General features: G+C 37.4%; 1 protein-coding gene across 5 annotated transcripts in view; it reads left to right on the forward strand.

Annotated features, from left to right (window-relative positions):
* The window catches only part of ARID2 (AT-rich interaction domain 2), a 109,472-nt gene that overhangs the window by 67,434 nt on the left and 21,010 nt on the right, over positions 1-21,028 (forward strand). For 4 of the 5 annotated variants that reach the window (XM_087765155.1, XM_087765156.1, XM_087765154.1 and 1 more), the window contains 9 exons: positions 6,736-6,802; positions 6,887-7,137; positions 8,267-8,363; positions 8,443-8,652; positions 9,061-9,228; positions 10,504-10,579; positions 13,591-13,725; positions 14,191-14,390; positions 14,768-17,622. In XM_087765155.1, coding sequence (XP_087621281.1) covers positions 6,736-6,802; positions 6,887-7,137; positions 8,267-8,363; positions 8,443-8,652; positions 9,061-9,228; positions 10,504-10,579; positions 13,591-13,725; positions 14,191-14,390; positions 14,768-17,622 — 4,059 coding nt within the window. The remainder of the gene's footprint in view (positions 1-6,735; positions 6,803-6,886; positions 7,138-8,266; positions 8,364-8,442; positions 8,653-9,060; positions 9,229-10,503; positions 10,580-13,590; positions 13,726-14,190; positions 14,391-14,767; positions 17,623-21,028) is intronic. The other variant, XM_087765158.1, reaches the window with a different exon arrangement.

Below are 21,028 nucleotides of genomic sequence, written 5' to 3' on the forward strand. Positions count from 1 at the left end.
AAATTATGGTAGGGAAAGCAATTTCTTAAACGTGTGAATTCTAAACTCATAGGAATTGAATTGATAGAAATTCTATTGAGTTTGTAAACGTTACCCTCAGACTGTAGTGGATTTTTCATGTGTTGGAGTTTTGGGGTTGAGGGTGGGGTGGGGGTGGCTGGGAAATATTAGAAATCTTGAAGCTGTTGTGAAAACGATTCTCAGGGTTAAATTCAGGATTCATAGAGAAATCAAACTTGGATTCTTGGCAATTGAATGTTAGTTTAAGTGTTGGTATGTCAGTTTTATGCAAAAACAAAAAAACGCACAAAAAACAATACCCCCCCGAACCTCCTAGTCTTTGTTAGCTGAAAATAGCTTTTCAAATGCAGTAAAACAAATATAATTGATCTATGAGATATGTTCAGAATATTTGTCATTTCATCTTTTAGCTACTAACTTTTTCCCAAGCTCCTCCTCCTGCTTATTAAAATGTATGAACATAAAATTGGAAATTTTGATCTTATAGAGGCGTTTAGTTTCTGTATTTCAATGTCTTTATACAGACATTGCGGGTAATTTTAGAATTACGTATTTACACTACGATGTTTTGTGGAAGTTTTTAATGTTTGCTTAAAATAAGCTTGATTTACTTTTTAGTCTTTTAATTAGTATTTTTAAATTAGTTTTCAAGAAAGAAAAATGGCCATATGGTTTTCTTCATTATTTTTTCTCTTCATTCTACTCTTATCTCTGCACAGTAGGCGTGGTACAGCATCACCGCTAGTATTTCTCCCACTCTTAAATATCTATGCAATAACTGTTGATTGTTTGTTATTCAATCAGCTCTTGAGTTCTATATTAATTTATCGTAAAGAATTTGTTAATTGTCTCAGCACCAATACTTTGATTTTTATATTTTGCTGTTCTCCAATTTTGACTGAAAATCATTCTACTTTATGTATGCGGTATCATGATTTTTTCAGAACGGTCTACTAGTTCAGTAATGTCATATTCATGAGCAAAGGAGCTTGCCTATTTAGTTGTGTTCTCCAACATCACTGCTGTTCCAGTTGAAGGTGAAGATGTAAAACAATGTGGTTTTTTTATACTAAACTTTGAGGGACTCAGTTACCTTCCCTCCCGCCCCCCTCCCCCCCCATCCTTACTGAATTATAAAAAAACTGTTTGGAAAATTTTTAATTTCCATTGTTATCTGCAGTGCTACGTATTTTCTCACTTTCTACAGTGATTCCCTCTAAACTGAATCGAATGTCTTTACTAGTCAGTGAATCTGTTCCATTAATTGTCAGAATTTGAATATAATTTTATGTGAACCTGCTGTTATCCCTTATAGCTGTGCTAATTTGTTGCTTTCTCCCCTCTTGATTTTTCCTGGTGCTGTCAATAAGCTTAAATCTCTAGTTGGTTGGAATGACTGCATGTCTTTACTGAAGTATTGGAACGACTGGCATTTAGCCAGTGGTCTTGTATCTCTTCTTGTTTTGTTTAGTCATCCCCATCCACAAGCTCTGATGACATCCTGCTCAGATGTTTTCTCATCTACTCTGGAAGCTTTCCCATTTTTAACTGTTTCATTTCTCTTTGAATTTCCTCATGTTAGCAAGGTTCATTTGTGTGTATAGTTTGTATTTCAAGAGTGACTTATTTATGTAGCATGCTTATGATCAGATAAATTTAGCTGTTTTTCCAGGTATTTCTTTCATGTCTCCAGAAGCTGCCTGCTCTCTGATGTAGTATATGAATAATTGCATTAAATTTCTTCATGCACCATTAATTTCTGTTTACTTCAATTTAAGAATTTGGATTTTATGTTCTTGGACTTCTTGAGGCCTCTTCTATCTGTATAGTTCCAAAACCCATGCTTATGCAGTTTTTGTGCTTTCTTTGCTTTGCATGATGCTTTACTTCTCTGGTTTCTTTCTTTTTTTTTTTTTTTTTTTTGTGAAGTTCTTATTTTGTTGTATAACTCCTTCTTCTTTGTGTAAGTTTAATAATAATTTGCTGTGCATTTATTCTTTGAATCTTTCTCAGATAGTGTGTGGAGAGACATCCTTATGCATTTAAATGCCTGAAATACTTTTCAAATGTCACCTTTCTTCTCTCTGACGGGGATCTCTGTCAAGCTGACTTGACTCCAGTTGCTCTCATGTTTTTCTTGGACAACTAGTAGTCGTGATCATTGCTATATTATATGATTTGTGGACTCAAATGTCCATTGTTTTAATGGACAGTAATTTGGTTAATCTGATTTCCAGTGAATTCTGTATAATCCTGTGCATCTTTTTGTAAAGGAGCTTGGCTACTGATGGTAATCAGATTGTGCATGTGAATCAAGTTATTTACCTTTTTCCATTATCTCTTAGCATCTGGATGTCACATAGTCAAGCATTATTTGTTTGCTTCCAAGTTTTATCTTTATATTCCTATTAGCGGTGTGTTATCATGATCTAAAATATATATATGGGAATAACTATTGATACAGAGCTTCACTTTTTCATCCATTCTTGTTCATTTCTGTTGATATGAAGTATCAGATTGCGGCTATCCATAGTTTATGGTAGTGAATAAATAACTGCTTCTGATGCTAAATTGAAAAACACACTTGTATCAGAGAGGCAAGAAAAAAAAATCAAAGGCATGCTCAGAAAGCTTGACTTAACTCATCTTTTTCCACTTTTGCCTTTCCTTTGGGCAAACAAAAATTTTGTCATGTTTCACCTTGTTGTCTTCTAACAGATAGGTTGCGAATATTGTATGTAGGTTATTTAATTCTATTTTCCACCCTGTCGTTCTCTGCCCACCCCTATCCTTTTCAGGGATCTTTCCTGCTTAGGCAGGAAACAAATGTTGAGTAGACCGAGAGCAATCAAACCAGTCTGCTTAAATGCAAAATAGAAGGTGATTCAGGCCAACTCTTTCCTTGTTAAGAAAAGAAACAGAGGCTGCAGACTCATTCTGAACTTAAGACATCTGAACACCTTTATTCAGGAGTACAAGGCGGTGATTATTGTAGGTAATCCTAGTGCTTTGGAAGAAGACCTGGGTGGTTTTTTTGATCATTTACCGGCAGGGCACGTGATTCCAGCGTGAAGGTTTGTCTGATACATGGAAACATCTGTATTTCACCAGAATCACAGAGGATAACTTTCAGAACCATGTGCTATTCTTTTTTTATTGGTCTTTTTTCCCCTACTCTGTTGTAAGGGGTTTTGTAATTAACAAGCTTCATCATTCCAGTTAAGGAATGGAAAATACTATTTACCTTCCTGAAAGTCTTATCAAGGACTTTTTTTCTTTCACTCTTTCTTTCTGAAGAGGTCTTAAGTGTCCTGGAATCTGCTTTGGGTTTCTTGGAGTCCTCTGTGTGAGTGAAAGATGTAGAATTCGTATTCGCTATTGACTCTGCGTTATTGTTTATATGGGGGTCAGGTGAAATCCGTTTGTCACGGCATCTCTCAAAAAACCTGCATTTTTTAGAAGTGTTTGGACAACTTGGTTTTATGCCTGACAATTTGATCGAGACTTTGATTGTCATAGGCCAGGCTGACTGCACTTTTTTAATTCCTTACATGACTGTACATGCAGTGCACAAGAGTATTGCTTCAAGCTGGTTGTCATTCCCTGGACAGGATAGTAACTTTTCTGAGGGAGGTAGTCGACTCTCCTCTGTAATGGTGCCTGCTAGAAGATAGCTTGTTGGAATCCAATGGAAAGTTGCTCTACCCTCTGAATAATTAGAGACAGATGTCTCTTTCCTTGGCTAAGAACTCACCTCAGCTATCTATGGTAAAGCTTTCAGGTGTTTTGAAGCTCAGTATAGTGATAAATGCACATCAGGCTTCCATCTGTACCTTCATTGTTGCAACATGCTTGTCAACAGCTGAAGTCCTGGGAAATCCTGACCCCTCTATAGTTAGCAGCCCATCTCTGATTAAATTATACATTAAATGCCACGTGTAATCATTTGTGTCTTAGCTGCTTGGATTTCTGAACACATTACTTACTGATAGGCTGTTTAAGTTACTGGCTTGTTGAATGGAGGATGTAGGATAATATTTCTGAGTTTTTTGGTGATGTTGCTGGAGCTTTTGCAGAATGTTTGATATCTTAAAATCTGCAAAGTGCTCACAGGAAGCCTGGTTTGCTGCTGCAATAGGCATTTCATGTTGCTGAAACACCCATGACAGATGCTGGCTTTGGGAATGCACACCTACAGTTTTTAGCAAGCAAAAGGCTCTGGGATGCTTCTGCAGGTAGAGCAGTGTTCTTGGTGAGCATTATCACCCACAGTGCTTCTGTATGTAGAAATAAACACTCGGGAGAGAAAAAATATGTATCTTTTTTAATTGTTCTTTTTAAAGTTGTATTGTCTGCATATTCCTGTCCTATCCTCCAGATTCTCTTCCTTAGAGCTTTAAGAGCCTTTCCAGATCTCTAGGACTCAGAAGAACTGAGACTATGGGGGACACGCATTATTCTGGTGTGCTTCATCTAGGTAACAGCGCTTGTGCATATGCTCTAGGTAATCCTGAGGCAAAAATTCTCTAGTTTGAGTGGTTAGCATCTTATGCTCACAGCATGACTGTATAATGAAACAATTTGAAGAATAACAGTTTTGTGTAAGTAAACTTTATTTGGTGCCTTGGCGTATCTCTTATTTTAACTTACAGAAAGGAGGCATGTTCTGTTCTGAAAAAGATAATCCTATCTGAGCTGACAACTAGTGTTGTTTGACAGACTGCTTCTTTAGGAAGGGGAGACTCTCAGTTGTTCAAGCAACCAGCGGGGATCTGTTTATTCTGCAAATTTTAGGTGAGATGTACAGTTTTCCAACAGTGCGTTCCTGTCCTCGTCTTTAGCCATAGGACTTTGAGGCTTTATCTTTAGAGGTGTCTGTAGTGTCTTCATCTGCAAAAAACCTAAATCCTCATTTTCCATCCCTTTGAGAACATGTCCAGGATGATTTGCCTTCCAGATAGAAAATTTTGCTCCTTTATGACTTTATGTTGCCAGAGGTTTTTAAACTTTTCATTTTGGACTATACACTTAAGAGGCAAAAAGTGGATTATTGGAGGATTCAGCCAGCAAAATGTGATGATGCTGTTTTAACATTTCACATGTGACAGCAGTTTTAACATTGTATTGCGATTGACTTTGGCCTTTTCCAAAATGATTCAGGTTGAAATTGAAGACTTCAAGCATCTCTGTTCAATATTCACTTTTAAAAAAAATCCTTAACTGATTAAACAACTAATCTTTAAAAGCTTCTGAGGTTTTTCTTTTAAGTAGCAGTGAAATGTGAAGGCTTACTGTCTTCATTGCTTTTCCAAAAGGAAACATCCCAAAGGATAGTGTGTACTGACTAGTAAATTTCCAGACAATGTACTTCTGTGTGCTTTTTAAAATAATGACTGAAGCCTCTTCCTTAAATAGTCTCCTTCTCTAAAAGTAAAGGCAGCTCAAAATGAACTACATTCTGCAGATTTTACCTGCATGCCTTGATCTTCTGTGGCTCTTGATGATAGCCTCAGTATTAATTAGAAAAATCTGTTTGTCACAAACAGTAAGAAGTTAGACTTTTATCTGGCTGTTCTTGTCTTTGCTAAAATGAGGTAATAATCCTTTCTGTGCAAGTAATCTTCTTTACTAAACAGCACTTGGATGTCATTTAGCAGCATTGCAGTGGAAAATAAAATTCTTTTCCTTCCAATTTAGGAAATCTGTAGTATTCTGTTTTTCAAGAAAATAATAGTGTCAAGCTTGGTATGAATGCTGTAATTTAGTAATTACATTTGCATAGCAAAATTTCTCCTGCTGTTCAGCTGGTTAAAAAGGGAAGGATGGGAAGTATATCCAGATTTATTTGTGGTTTTATTCTGTGATCATAGCCAAAAGAGGAGCTGTATTTCGTTAGTGAGTCAAAGGAATGTATAAATTTTTATTAGTCAAAGGAATGTTTATATTTTTATCATAATATACACATTAGAATGTATATATCATTATATATTTTTATATTAATATACATCACAATGTGTATTTTTATTAGCTTGCAAAACTTAATCCCTTGATTAATTCTTGAATTTCAACAGGACTAGTGACATAACAACCGTTTACAGATCAGACCATATATTTGTAAAGTAATTTGAATTCCAGTCTGCTGAAGCCTTCTGTTTTGCCTACATGTATAAAGGTTTTTGATGATGGTGGTTGTTGCTTCTCTCTTTTCATGGATTTATGATGAAGTGGAAAACATAGCAGAAGCTTTAAAAAGTCTCTCCAGATAGAAGTCTAACTGTTGTACTTGTAGCAGGAGCTAAAATCTACCAAAACTGAGAAGAGTCACCATCTTCTGCTTTAGGAATTCACTGTTTGTAGGAGGTGAAGGAGGATGAACTGTACTTTTTTTGCATTTATAATTGCTGTATTTCTAATTGTTAGTGGAAAACGGTCCATATAGTTTCAGTATGTGCTTCAGCAAAGTACTTCTGTGGTAGTGTTGGTAGATCATGAATGTGTACTTCTGGTGCTTCAGAGGAAGAGTTTCTTAACGTAAAGTACTGAACATCTTTCATATCATCCCATGAGTGAAAAATATTGTTGTTATTAGACGAATCAGGGTACTAGGAAATTTCGTATTTTTTCAATATTTTAAAGTAATAGAAATAAAAATAATTAATATTTAAAGAAATATCATCCCCTAGAAATTAAGTGTATTTTTAATTCTTTCTTCAGTTTTGGAAGGATATTGTTGAGGATATTGAAGTTCGTGATCTAATTTCTGACAGAAGCAAATCTCAAGGTGAGACATCTTGTCTAATCTTAATACATACATGTTGGCAAATACAGCAAAGGAAGGACTAAAATTTATTTATTTACTTTGTAGATATTCCATCAGAAGAATGGATTTGGGAATCCTTATTTCATCCACCTCGCAAATTGGGCATTAATGATATTGAAGGGCAGCGGGTACTTCAGATCGCAGTGATTTTACGTAATCTTTCTTTTGAAGAGGGAAATGTTAAGCTTTTGGCAGCTAATCGTACTTGTCTTCGGTTCCTGCTACTCTCTGCTCATAGTCATTTTATTTCTCTACGGCAGTTGGGGCTTGACACGCTGGGAAATATTGCAGCAGAGGTAACGTGCTTAAAAACCAGAACAATTAAAATAGAATTTGATAAAAGCATTACTTTAGTGTTAATTAAATGAATTACTTTTTTCCTTTATCATTGGATGAAGCAGGAAGTAAATTATTCTCTGAATTTGTAAATAGTAATTTGAAAACAAGTATTCAGGGCCAAAACCAAGAATACAGACTGTATGTGTCAGTTTGCTTAAACAGAATCACATGGAGAAGACTGATTGTATAGGGAGATACAAGATATTCATAGTGCATAATTTTCAGTTTAGTTTCCCAGAGAGAAGAAAGGAATTTAGTTAAATTCTGCAGACTGTACACTAGCTTCTTCACCTTATAATTATAACCTTTAGTCTAATTTCAAAATAGTACGTTTGAGAAAGGGGGTGGTGTAGAGGGTTTTACGCTGTGTGTCGTGGGCACCAGTAAGCTAGTCATATGCCACTGGGTATACTGCCTGAATCACGTGAGGCATCCTTCTCTTTTCAAAGAGGTTTGAATGTAATGAAATACACTATTTCAGTGTGTCATGTTATTGTGCGGATAGATTATACAGATTTTATAGGTAGATATGTTCAGCTATTCCTTATATTTTAAAATATAACAGATAAGTTAAATGGGTAGGTGTCAAGAGTATGAGACTTGAAGTACTGGTCTACTGCTGAATATTGAAAAAAAGATGGCATTTTCATTTACCATGTATCCAGCTTCTCTTGAATAAGAGAGAATGTTACATATTATAATGTCTGAGAGCTCTGATTGAGAAGCAGAAGTAGAAAGAAACAGGATGAAAGATTGTGATAGCGTTTGGGAAGCAATGTTTGTCATTTCTCAAGTTCTGTTCTTTGTTGGATATATATTTGTGTGTATTGTTGACTGCTTGGGAATAAAGTTATTTTCCTCATTCTGAGCACTGGAAAGTGTAAGTTAGACTGCTGCTTCAGAGCAGAAAAGGAGCAGGGGGTTCAAAATGCTAGCTACAATAGAAAGCTCACAGGGTTCTGGTTTTGTGAACACAGATGCCATTTAAACACTTTTGAATCTTATATTTTGATACGCAAATTTAAGGATTTGAGCCATTTGCAGTATATGGATCATGTTAGATTTTTTTTTTTTCTTTCTCATCAGCTTCTTTTGGATCCTGTTGATTTCAAAACTACTCATCTAATGTTTCACACTGTTACAAAATGCCTCATGTCAAGGGATAGATTTTTAAAAATGAGAGGTAAGATCTCTAGCTATTCTGTTGTTGTATTAGAACTGTAATTATTGCTGTTTAAAACTGTTTTGTATTTGTTCTTCAGGCATGGAAATCTTGGCAAATCTTTGTAAGGCTGAAGATAATGGTGTCTTAATTTGTGAATATGTGGATCAAGAATCCTATAAAGAGATCATATGTCATCTCACACTACCAGATGTGCTGCTTGTAATCTCAGCACTTGAGGTGCTATACATGCTCACAGAAATGGGAGAAGTGGCCTGCTCGAAGATTGCTAAAGTGGAGAAGAGCATAGGTAAGGGAGAGGCAAAATGTATTACTCTCACTTATGTAGGAAGAAAGACTTAAGAATATGTCATGTTCAGTGGTTAGAATTGTGGCTTGATTATGGTGTGTGCAGCTTAGGGATGGGTATTGGAATAGGAAGTTTTACTAAAATTTACTGTCTGTGTCCTCAAGAAATTGATGATGCTAATAACTAGTGAGCTAAAACTTTTGAAGTAGGTTTTTGGGGTTTTTTGTTTTGTTCTGTTTTGTTTTTTTAATGCCATGAAGGAAGTGTGTTTAAAAAAAAAATCTACAGAAGCATGCAGAGGCTTGTTTTCTTTCAACACATGGCAATTTTAAAGCAAATCAATATGTCCCAGCAGCATTCATTTGTCTTGTCCTAATGTCATTGTCGGTTTTACATTTAATACTTTAGATACATTAGTATGTCTGGTTTCTATGGACATCCAGATGTTTGGACCTGATGCACTTACTGCTGTAAAACTCATTGAACATCAGTGTGTTAGCCAGCAAGGAGTGCCTGATGTCAGACCACAAGTAATGGATCATGGTTCTTCACAGGCCCATACAGCAGGAGTCCCAGGTTAGTATCACTGCAAGAAAACATACTCTTCTACAGAATTTCCTATATGGCATGTATGATTTTTGTCTTCTGTAGGTTTCTGATAAATTTACATAAATAAGTATAGCATTATGCATAACATACGGTATCTTTTTCAGACACTTGCTCACAAAGCAAGTATAAAGCTATGTTAGCCAAAACTGTTGTGAAACAAGGTTTAAAAGAACCTTAATATTTTTTCAGTTACTAATCTGGAAATCTATTGGAAGTTATGTGCACTCCTTATTTTAACTTGTTCAGTGGAAAGGAAACGTATCCACTCTAGATTGTTCCCACGATTTGCAGAGAATTAGAGGTCCATTTTATATTGTATTTTGCACCAAATATTATTGGGCAGTAACATAGAGTATTTGATAGAATTGCAGAGATGAGATAGACACACAGAATCATGTCTCTGTTGAAGCTGCTAAACAGCTTATTGTGATATGAACCAAATTTTAACTATTGTTTAAAGCTTGAAAAGTATTTTTCTTAATTATAAATTAAATTGTAATTATTGTTAATTTTTGTAGTTTTATTTTGGGATTAAATACTGGCACTTCGGAAGTTGATGGCACAGATAACTATTATTGGTCGGGGGAATAGCATATGTACCTCATTCTGTTTTTACTAATAAAAGCACATAGCAGTACACCACAAGTGCACACAAGACAGAACATAGCTATTTGTTCAGGGGAAAAAGCGGAGAAAGAACCATTACGACAGACACTGGCTTGCATGTCTTTAAGTGTACTGTTTCTGGAATGGGTGCAGATACCACAGTGAAAGTGACTGGAAAAGAATGTGACTAAGGGGATGAACAAGAGTGAATAGAAGGAACCGATGTGACATTGCAACAAAATTCTTCACGTTATATTTGCTTCCACCTAGGAATTGGAAAAATAATTGCTGTGTATTTGTGCCTGTTCTGGTGGAGTATTGTGCCACTCTTAAATCATGTTCAGTACTCTAAAGTACTGAGATCGTGGATTATGATCATGAATCTGGAAGCTGTCGTTCACTAAGTGCTTATGTTATCATCATACTTCGGTGGTGGCTCTGGCCTTGGCATGCCCTGCTTCACTTTGGTAAATTGTGGTGCAAATCTGTAGTCTGCTTAGTGCACCTTTGTGACTTGCCTTAGCTGGATACATCCTGGCTTACAAACACAGGAGAAGCTGTAACAGTGGAAGTCATGGAGTTGAAGTGCTTCATTCAGGAGAGCAATTTTTTTTTTCTTCCCCTCATTCTGTGCAGCCTCTAGGACAGCGCCACATGTTGCTCCACCACCGGGAATAGTAGAAATAGACAGCGAGAAATTTGCATGTCAGTGGTAAGTGTATAGTTCTATTCAAATACTTCAATGAAGAAGAAAAAGAAAAATGCTTGTATTCATGTGTCACAGAACTTTCTAGCTTGCTTCTATTTACTGTTAGACTCATTTTTCTGAAAAGTATAAAGCAAAACCATTCTGTCATTCCTTTGAAGAAGTATGAAAGAAAAAGCTCAACCAGAATATTCACTCTGACAGCTGATACTTGAAATTAGTTGTTTTCTCTCTTAGAATATAATTTAATTTGATTTTTAACTCTGATCTTGATTTTATTTATTTATTTTTAAATTGTCAAGCAGCATTATCTGTTTCATGAGTGTTTTCATCTGGTAATGTGTTGCTGTATTACTGCACCAATCTAAAAGTAATTAAAAAAAAATGCTGGGCCCTGCAAAACTCTCATGTGATCATTGTGAACCTCAAGCAAGTTAAGGAAGATCACAGCCTTTTCCATCCAAATTCTCTTGCTTTCAACTAATATTGTTGTTGTCAGATATATGGAGAAAAACTATTCCACCTGTGGTTCTCATGCGAACTGAGGGTGATCTTTCTGAACTATTTGACTTACGTAAATCTATTCACATGCTAAATATTTGTATTAATCGGTTCCTGATGGGACCCTTCCACCTCTGCTACGCCATAACTCGTACTTTCATCAGTTGTCTTACCGATCAGATAAAGTGGGTAGAATTTGTCAAAGCTTAGTGCTTTAGGTCATGATTTAGTTTTACTTATGCTTCTACCGAAACTTTGATTGTATGGGGGAAGCGTTGCAGACTCTTGTTGATCAACTGATGTCATTCCCATGCTTCTGTTTGCACACTGCAAAATATTAATGTGCACTGCTGAAAGACAGAAATTTCACATTTAGATATTTAAACAGGGATACCTGGAGTTGGAACCACTGCAGCTCAGTTTAGCAATCTGCAAGTTGGTCTCTAGCCAAAGCTAGTTTTCTAGGCTGCCTTTTCAGTTATTGGAGTGGGAGATTCCCCCAGTAGTCTAGTTTCTGATGAGATTATGAATTACCTTCTGGTGCCACCTTCTCTCCATCGACTATAGAGATCACTAGACATCTAGCATCAGTAGTAAAGTTGTAGGCAAGGTGAATTTTGCACTCTGTATAAAATGTAAAATAGAAGTTTTGACTGTTAAAGTAAGTCTGGGTAGGTACCATGCTGCAACTGTGCGATACCATCAAATGACAGAAAATAATGAAGCAAACCATAGAGCATTTCATCAGGAAGATTTGGAATGTCTGCTTTCTTTCCGATTCTGTGTGCTTCTGCGGCTGTCAGTGTTGAATACTGTTTTTTTTATACTTCATTTTCTTCTGGTTAGTCTTAGGTAGATCTAGCTAGTGAAAAATAAAAATTGCTATTTAGTCCTGAAAATTCTCCTTAAATATTAACTGTGCTGCCAAAAAAAAAAAAAGCAAAAATAGCCTCTTCCAAGCATTTTCATCAATGCTAACATGGAGTGTCGTACATGCAGGTAAATTTTCATGGTATGTTTTAGTCATTGTTTCCTATTGAGAGAAATGGGAAAATGAATAAATCATAACAGTAGAATTTAGAAAAGTTACTCTCTCTTGGAAGGAGCAGAAAGACAAGGCATTTAAACTGACCTTCCTAGATATATTATTAGCCAGCTTAGCCCAAGTAGGAGTCCTTGTAAGGTAAGTGCATGTGACAGTAAAGTGCTAATCGCAGATCCCATATCACCATTAAAAGTCCTGAATATCATCAGTTTGCTGGTACCAGTGATGGTGAGCCTAATACGACATACCCAACTGGACAGTCATTTGTCTGATATGCCAAATTTAATTAATACCTAGACTTTCTGTTATACAGTGTGATCTCCATTTTTGTAATAATAAAATTGTAACTCAGCTGCAGGAGAAATGGTATTATTTACTCTTTGCTGGTTATGAGAGAACACAATTTAAAGAATGTAATCATTTGCTTTTTCTCTTTTGAGCATCTAGTTATATTGGGAGTGCAGAACTCTACAAAGGAGAACGCAGTGTAGTTTTCCAAAGTGTTAGCGCCATGTAGTAAATGCTGATAATTAAAAAAAAAAAAAAATCTTTATTCTGTCTGAGCCTGTATTCTGATACTGGTATTTGAGCATTGTGTGAGAGTTGCTACTTACCTCCATTCACTGCTGGGGGTGAACCATTCCCATGTCCCTGGGTTGGAATAATGGATCTGAAAGAAAAAATATTGAACTGATAGAAAATGTTTCCTTCTCTCACAGCTTCCTGGTTGGGGGTTGGATGGTCTGTGTGCTTGTGGAGAGTCTGTAGAAGATACAAATACTTTCTCTCCCTGGATATTGAATGTTAGGCAGAACAGGTTGTTCAAGGATTTTATTGATGTCTATGTAGCGTGGGACTCCAGGAACGAGAGTGTGTGTTTGTATGCGTACCCTCTGAGAATCCCAGCCCCCTCTCTCCTGCCTTCCCACCTCTATCAGAATGACAAGGTTGAGATTGTTATTCTGTCTCTGGTTTTACTTGTATTTTAAAGTAAGACTGCATTAGCAGGTCAGTTAAAAAAATCTTGGTTTTGATACAAACGCTGACTTTTGATAGAAATTTCTGATGAAGAATTAGCTAACATACAGTCCATCTTTTGCTAAAGTAGAATCATGAAGAAATAAGAATAGAGCTGTGGGGAGGAGACCTCATCAAAAAATGCATTCTTTTTTGGTTTTCTTTCTGAATATACAATAACAAAGGCATAGGTAGAGACTATTTTGCATATTATATATGTAAATAAGATGTTGTGTGTAAAACTGACTGCATGTGTAGGGGTCCTGTGTGTTGAATCATAAGCAGTGAAAAGGAGAAAGTATGGAACAGACATTTGACAAGACACTATCCTAAAATGCTATTTTCCACATTGTTATCGGGTCTCAAAAGTCTCTGTGATACAGACAGAAGTGTTTTAACAACCCTTTTAAAAGTACTCTGTATTTTGCTTCATAGCTTATTTTTTCATCCTCAGGTTGAATGCACATTTTGAGGTGAATCTTGATTGCTCAGTCTCTCGAGCAGAAATGTACTCTGAATACCTCTCTACCTGTAGTAAATTAGCTCGAGGTGGAATTCTGACGTCAACTGGATTTTATAAATGTCTGCGGTAAGACAAAAACTCATGCAACAATAAAGAAGCAATTGTGTGTGCTTTATACTAACCTGTAGCTTTAGATTTCCTTGAGAAAAGATCTACTGTGTTGGGTTTGAAAGACGTCCAGTTTTGGAATTTTAATTGAAACAAATATTTAGAGTTTGTTTAATTTTATTTCATTCTATTTCAGGATCTTTGATAGGGTTCCTTCTCTGCTTATAGTCCTTTTAATTCTTTCTGAAGTAATTTTTGGAGGTATTGTAGTTTTCACTTGTGTTGAGATGTTGGCCAACCATCTGGTGGACCTGTTACTCCTCAATGATGAATACTCAGATGCTGTTGGAGAACCCTGCTGTATTGCAAAGATGCAGGCATTAGTGGTTACTCTGCACACAAGAGCAATTAGTTAAAACAAAAACATTGTAAGAGGATTGAGTTATTGTGTGTATTAACATAGATTTATGTTGTGTTTGGCAGAACTGTCTTTCCAAATCATACAGTAAAGAGAGTAGAAGATCCAAGTAACAATGGTCAAGCACATATACATGTGGTAGGAGTGAAAAGGAGAGCTATACCACTTCCCATTCAGATGTACTATCAGCAGCAACCAACTTCGTCTACCCCAGTTGTCCGGGTTGATTCAATTCCTGATGTGTCGTCGTCTCCTTCGCCAGCAGGTTTTTAAATTAATTAAATATCAAGTATTTTGCTTTGATTCTGAAATGACAATAAAAGACAAATGTTTTTGAAAATAGTTTGAAAGTGCTGGAAGTCAGGGCCACGTGTTTTGATTGATTTTATTCAATAATGTTAGGAATAGTATTGCAGTATGTACTTGCATGCTATTCTAGTATCTGACATGTAACCCATAAACTTGTCAGTCAGCAGGCAAGCCATTGTTGCTGCATCATTAATTCAGATGCAGTATAGCTGGGAAGAGAAACTGCTTCATATAGAATTACAAATTCAAGCCTTGGATTTTTAAAAATTTGTTATGTTAATGTGTTTTGAAATAATTTTTGCTTCCAAACTTTTCCTTTGTTTATTTCAACAGGAATCCCACATGGGCTACCAAGCGTAGGAAATCACTATCAGAGGACCCCTATTAACCAGTCTTCAACTTTGACAGCAACACAGATGTCTTTTCCAATTCAAGGTGTTCATACTGTGGCACAGACTGTTTCTAGAATTCCACAAAATCCTGCTGTTCATACACAGCAGCAACAAAATGCTCCAGTGACTGTTATACAGAATAAAGGTCCAATATCCTGTGAAGTAGTGAAGGCCACAGTAATACAGAGCTCTGTTCCCCAGTCTGCAGTTCCTGTTACTATTGCTGTAGGAGGAGCAGCTTCTAATCAAAATCACAGCACTACAGGACCACAGCCGTCTGTTACTGTTGTTAGTTCCCAGACGTTGCTTCACCACCAACCTGTAATTCAACAACAGTCTCCACTGCATGCAGTGGTACCAGGACAGATACCTTCAGGCACTCCTGTTACGGTAATTCAGCAAGCTGTACCTCAGGGTCATATATTTGGCAGAGTACAAAACATACCAGCATGCAGTTCAGCAGTTTCACAGGGTCAACAGCTAATCAGCACATCATCACAACCTGGGCAGACATCATCTCAGCAGTCCTCTGCTGGCAACCAGCAGCAAGATACAGTCATCATAGCACCACAGCAGTACGTCACAACCTCTGCATCTAACATTGTTTCTGCCACCACAGTTCAAAATTTCCAAGTAGCAGCTGGGCAGGTGGTTACAATCGCAGGTGTCCAGAACCCACCAACATCTAGGGTAGGGTTTCAGAATATTGCACCAAAGCCTCTGCCGTCTCAGCAAGTTCCACCTGCCGTGGTACAGCAGCCGATGCAGCCACAGCAGCAGCCTCCACCACCATCCCAGCAAAGTGTAGTGATTGTAAGCCAGCCAGCTCAGCAAGGTCAAACGTATGCACCAGCCATTCATCAAATAGTGCTTGCTAATCCAGCTTCTATTCCCACTGGTCAAACTGTCCAGCTGACTGGACAGCCAAGCATTACTCCATCTTCTTCACCATCCCCAGGTCCGGTTACAAATAATCAAGTCCCTACGGTTATGTCATCTTCATCTACCACTCCTCAGTCACAAGGACCCCCTCCTACTGTCAGCCAGATGCTTTCTGTAAAGAGGCAGCAGCAGCAGCAACATTCACCAGCATCATCGCAGCAGCAGGTACAGGTACAACAACCGATACAAATGCAAGTTCCGTCACAACAAGCTAATACAGGAGTTGGCCAGCCTAACTCTGGTGAGTCTAGTCTGATAAAACAACTGCTTCTTCCAAAAAGAGGCCCCTCAACTCCGGGAGGGAAGCTTATACTCCCAGCTCCACAGATTCCTCCACCTAACAATGCAAGAGCTCCTAGCCCTCAGGTGGTTTATCAGATGGCCAATAACCAGGCACCAGGTTTTGGAGTTCAAGGACAGTCTCCAGCTCAGCAGCTGCTAGTTGGACAGCAAAATGTTCAGCTGGTCCCGGGTGCAATCCAGCCCCAAGGGGCAGTACAAACAGTACCCATTTCTAATTTACAGATATTGCCAGGCCAATTGATCTCAAACAGCCCAGCAACTATTTTCCAAGGGACTACTGGCAACCAGGTTACGATAACAGTTGTGCCAAATACGAGTTTTGCTACTGCAACTGTGAGTCAGGGAAATGCAACTCAAATCATTGCTCCAGCAGGAATTGCAGTGAGTGGAGCACAGACAGGAGTTGGGCTACAGGTGCAAACACTTCCAGCTACTCAAGCACCTTCAGCTGGACAATCACCGTGTACTGCTGCTCCCCCGTTCAAAGGTGATAAAATAATTTGCCAAAAGGAGGAAGAAGCAAAGGAAGCAACAGGTTTACACATTCATGAACGTAAAATTGAAGTTATGGAGAATCCTTCCTGCCGAAGAGGAGCTGCAAACACCAGCAATGGGGATGCAAAAGAAAATGAAATGCAGGTGGGAAGTCTTTTAAATGGGAGAAAGTATAGTGACTCCAGTCTACCTCCTTCTAACTCAGGGAAAACTCAGAATGAGGCCAATCAGTGCTCACAAGTCAGTAATGGGCCATCATTAGAAATGGGTGAGAACGGAGCTCCTGGAAAGCAGAACTTTGAACAAATGGACACACAGGAAATTAAAAGTGATTTGAAGAAGCCCCTAGTTAATGGAATCTGTGATTTTGATAAAGGAGATGGTTCTCATTTGAGCAAAAACATTCCAAATCACAAAACTTCCAATCACGTAGGAAATGGTGAGATATCTTCAGTGGAACAACAAGGGAATTTGGATGCCACGCAGCAAGATACTGCCAAAGGTGATCAAGGGGAAAGAATTTCTAATGGGCCTGTATTAACTTTGAGTAGTTCACCTGTTGTAAGCGGTACACAGGAGGCTGCAAAACTGTTAACCCAGCAACTTAGTGGTACCAACACTGATTTACCTAATGGACCTCTAGCTTCAAGTTTGAATTCAGATGTGCCTCAGCAACGCCCAAGTGTAGTTGTCTCACCACAATCTACAGCCTCTGTTATACAGGGGCATCAAATCATAGCAGTTCCACACTCAGGACCTAGAGTGTCCCAGTCTACCCTGTCATCCGAAGTTCGGTCTACTAATGGCACAGCAGAATGCAAAACTGTAAAGAGGCCAGCAGAGGATAATGACAGGGAAACTGTTCCAGGAATTCCAAATAAAGTAGGAGTTAGAATTGTTACAATCAGTGACCCCAACAATGCTGGTTGCAGTGCAACTATGGTTGCTGTGCCAGCTGGAGCGGATCCAAGCACTGTAGCGAAAGTAGCAATAGAAAGTGCTGTTCAACAAAAGCAGCAGCATCCAACCACGTATATACAAAGCATGGTCACACAGGTAGGTTGCAGTGTTCTTTTTATATTTATTGCAACTGATTCTGACTAATGCTGTGAAATAATGTGGGTGAAAATGTAAACTCTGTCAATATCCCTTGAGTAGTATTTAAAATATTCAGAAAATTATGGTTTCTGTTCTTTCACGGACTAAAGTTCTAATAGTTTGCATACTTCTTTGATGTCAATAACAGTAGTGGAATTTAAAATAGTTTGTAGCTTGATAATACACAGTAAAGAAAGACTTCTGCTCACTGATTTCTTCCTTTAAGGATTAACTGTTCTGAAAACAGCAATGATTTGTTGTATAGTCTTGTAAAAATGTCAGAATTGTTCTGCATTTTATTCTTGGTCCTTATTGCTTATGGAGGGGTGAATGTGTCTTTTTTGTAAGTTTATCACCGGAACTGCTTCTGGCTTGCTGAAGTGAGTTGAAGTTCTTGTATTTAAAGGTGGTCTTGAAAGGCTTGCTTCAGGCATTCGCTACAGTCAGGAGAAAGTATTGTTCCATAAATTTGTTGAAATATTTGTTTGTTGTGAAATATTTGTAATGCTTATTTTATCAATACAATAGACATTGTTTGGGTGTTTTTTTTCTGTTTGACGAATTTGGAGAGGGCTTTTTTTGTGTTGGTTTCCCCCACCCCGATCAACATTTTTTTAACTATTTGGAAGTGGTTACTCCCTAACACTTTACTAGAAATGAGGTATGGCTATTATTTGTATGAGCATTAAAAAGTAGAGATAATCATGTTTAAAGTTACTCTAGTCTCTAGAATTTGTTTTAGCTTTGTACATAGACAGAAAATTCCTCTCCAAAACACATTCCTAACCTGAATAGGAGCAAAAAGAATAGAATAGTAGGTCTGGCAGTCACAGAGCTCTGACAGGCTCTGGAGAGGAGAAATGAAATCTTGAGTGTATGTTAGCGCATTTTGACCTGGAGGTAAGACAGGTCTTTTATTTCTTATCTTCCTTTTTTGGTTGGTTGGTTGGGTTTTTGTTTGTTTTTGATGGGGTAGCACGTATAGACCTTGTGGACCTAAACAGAGCTAGAACTGAAAATTCAGCTCCTTCTTTTTCTCTGTCAAGTTAGGCTTCTGTTGAAAGCTCTTTTGACTTTCCTTCATCTAGTTGTCAGAAATCAGGACTAAGTTAACAAGTTTTCTTTCTTTTTCTTTCTTTTCTGTTTCCTTTTAACTGCCACAGTGCACAGTTACGTTTTTAAAATGTCTTTAAACTCACATGTAAATTTGCACTTAGGTTTTATCAGAGAGAGATCCGTATTTTTCTGATACATTATTTTTCTTTGTTCTTACTAGAGATGAATTGACCAAAACAGAAGTGTCTTTTGGCAGCATAGGGAGAATGAACTAGATTTTCTGTAGTATGGATGAAAAAAAGCAAGCTATGCCTTGCTTTTTACAGTGGGTGTCTTTAGCTGTTACACCGTTTGAATTTCTGTTATAGCTTTGCTAAGGATTTGGCTGAAATAGCAAATGGTATGGCTATGTCTCTGGAATGGAATAAATATTATCTGTCGTTATTTATTCCCTGGACATGTGACTGACAAAAATTTTCAGTTGTCTCGAACACCTATCTGACTTTCAGATTTTTGAGAAAAGGGGAGTAATACAGTTAACTATTTAATTTGCATTGGATTAGCTGTTCTATCATGATAATAGAGAAAAAAAATATTTTCTGTGCCGACAGTTTCTTTTTTACACTATCTCTAATATCACTGTCATTAATAATTCATACATTTTCCATTACCTGTACAAACAGAAATGCTGCCAGCTGGGTATGCCACTCAGTACAGATTTGCAGATCAAAATAACTTGGTTTAATGTCTACTTCTATGGAAGTTGACTCATTTTCCTGTCTGTAGGATGTCCTTGCTCTCTTCAAAATTACAGGAATGTGGGAGAAAAGGCGTTTATTAGTTTCGATCTTCGTGAACAATCTAATTTGTTAGCTAATTGCCTTAACCATTACGTATGGCTATTTATGAATCATGTCTATCGTGATAATGCTAAGTACTGACTTACAATAGAACCCACTTTATTACTCTGTTCAGATATAGTGAACATCATAGTTTGGCTTAAGACTTTTAAGGATTTTTACCATTCCTTTAAAATTAATGTGTTGGACTATAAACAGTACCAAAATCATATTGGCCAGCTCTTTTTTTTCCAAAGCTGCTGAGCAGCTGCAATAGCCATTGTTTTGCTGGAAAAGCAGACGTTAAGTGTTTCCAATATTGAGTCTGCTTTCAGGAGTATCTTTAAGACATCTAGAAAATGCTAAGACGTAGCCAAATTCTCATGAACTCAGTTTGAGTTTTAATGATGACTTCTTTTGACGTTAGGCCCTGTATAAGCTCCTGTTTTCTCCCTCCCATTGTGAGAGTCTTCTTTGTATGATAAGTAGCTTTCTTGTCCCTGGCTTTTTGAAAGGCAGCAGCTAAGGAACACTGTTTTCACTTGAGCATCTGCATTGTTTTATCCTCTCTGCAGTATCTAATGTATACTGGGTGTTTTGCAGAAGAAGTAGGAGAACATGGTTCTTTTTGCAGACAGTGTGAAATTTATTTGAAATATAACCCAATGGAGAAAAATGGTGAGGGACAGGGAATAAAGGGATATTAGCTATGGAAAGATTACATAGCTGCTGAAGCTGTTAGCGTGTGATTTCCTGTTTGCTTATCATCTTAAAATTTTATTTTAAACTAGAGCTTGTATTTCAGAGAAGTGAGAAAGGGATAGAGGATGAAAATTTGTAGTAAAATTACAACCCAACAGGAAGGCTGGAAGAGGAGATGTCGAGAACAGAAGAGGGAGGAGAGTATTGCTTATGCAACCACAGCAGGATTAGTTGCCATGAACTGCAGAGAGGAGAAGGGGAAGATGCTTGAACTGAAGATAAGGAAGGACAAACAAACAGGGGAGGGAAGGGAACAGCAAAGTGAAAACTAAGGAAAGCACGAAAAAAGAGTGAAGTAATTCTTAAAGGAATGTAAAAGTTAAGAAATTTGTTTCACGATATGAATGGTAGTTTGAAATGGGCTGGTACTATAGGCTTGGGGGGGGGGGAAATGTTGATTTAAATGGCCTACTAAAATAATGAAAATTATATACTTGCTGTTTATGCAACAGCCCATGTAGCGCTATTGAAATCCAGTTAGACAAGTACAGGTATCTTCTGTATATAATCTGATTGTTCCATGTTAATTGTACACCTCAGCAGAACTCATTGAAAAATACATATATACTGACTTTAAAGATTTTTAATTTTTGCACAAAAATTGGGCATGGGTGTATGGGTTATGTCAGAAGAGGAACATATGATACACAGTGTTGCAATCTTTTTCTTATATCTCCATCTGTGTTTTGTAAGCCCATGAAATGTAG

Source organism: Nipponia nippon, unplaced genomic scaffold (assembly GCF_047370975.1).
Source record: "Nipponia nippon isolate SJK-2023a ecotype South Korea unplaced genomic scaffold, ASM4737097v1 scaffold_3, whole genome shotgun sequence".
NCBI lineage: Eukaryota > Metazoa > Chordata > Aves > Pelecaniformes > Threskiornithidae > Nipponia > Nipponia nippon.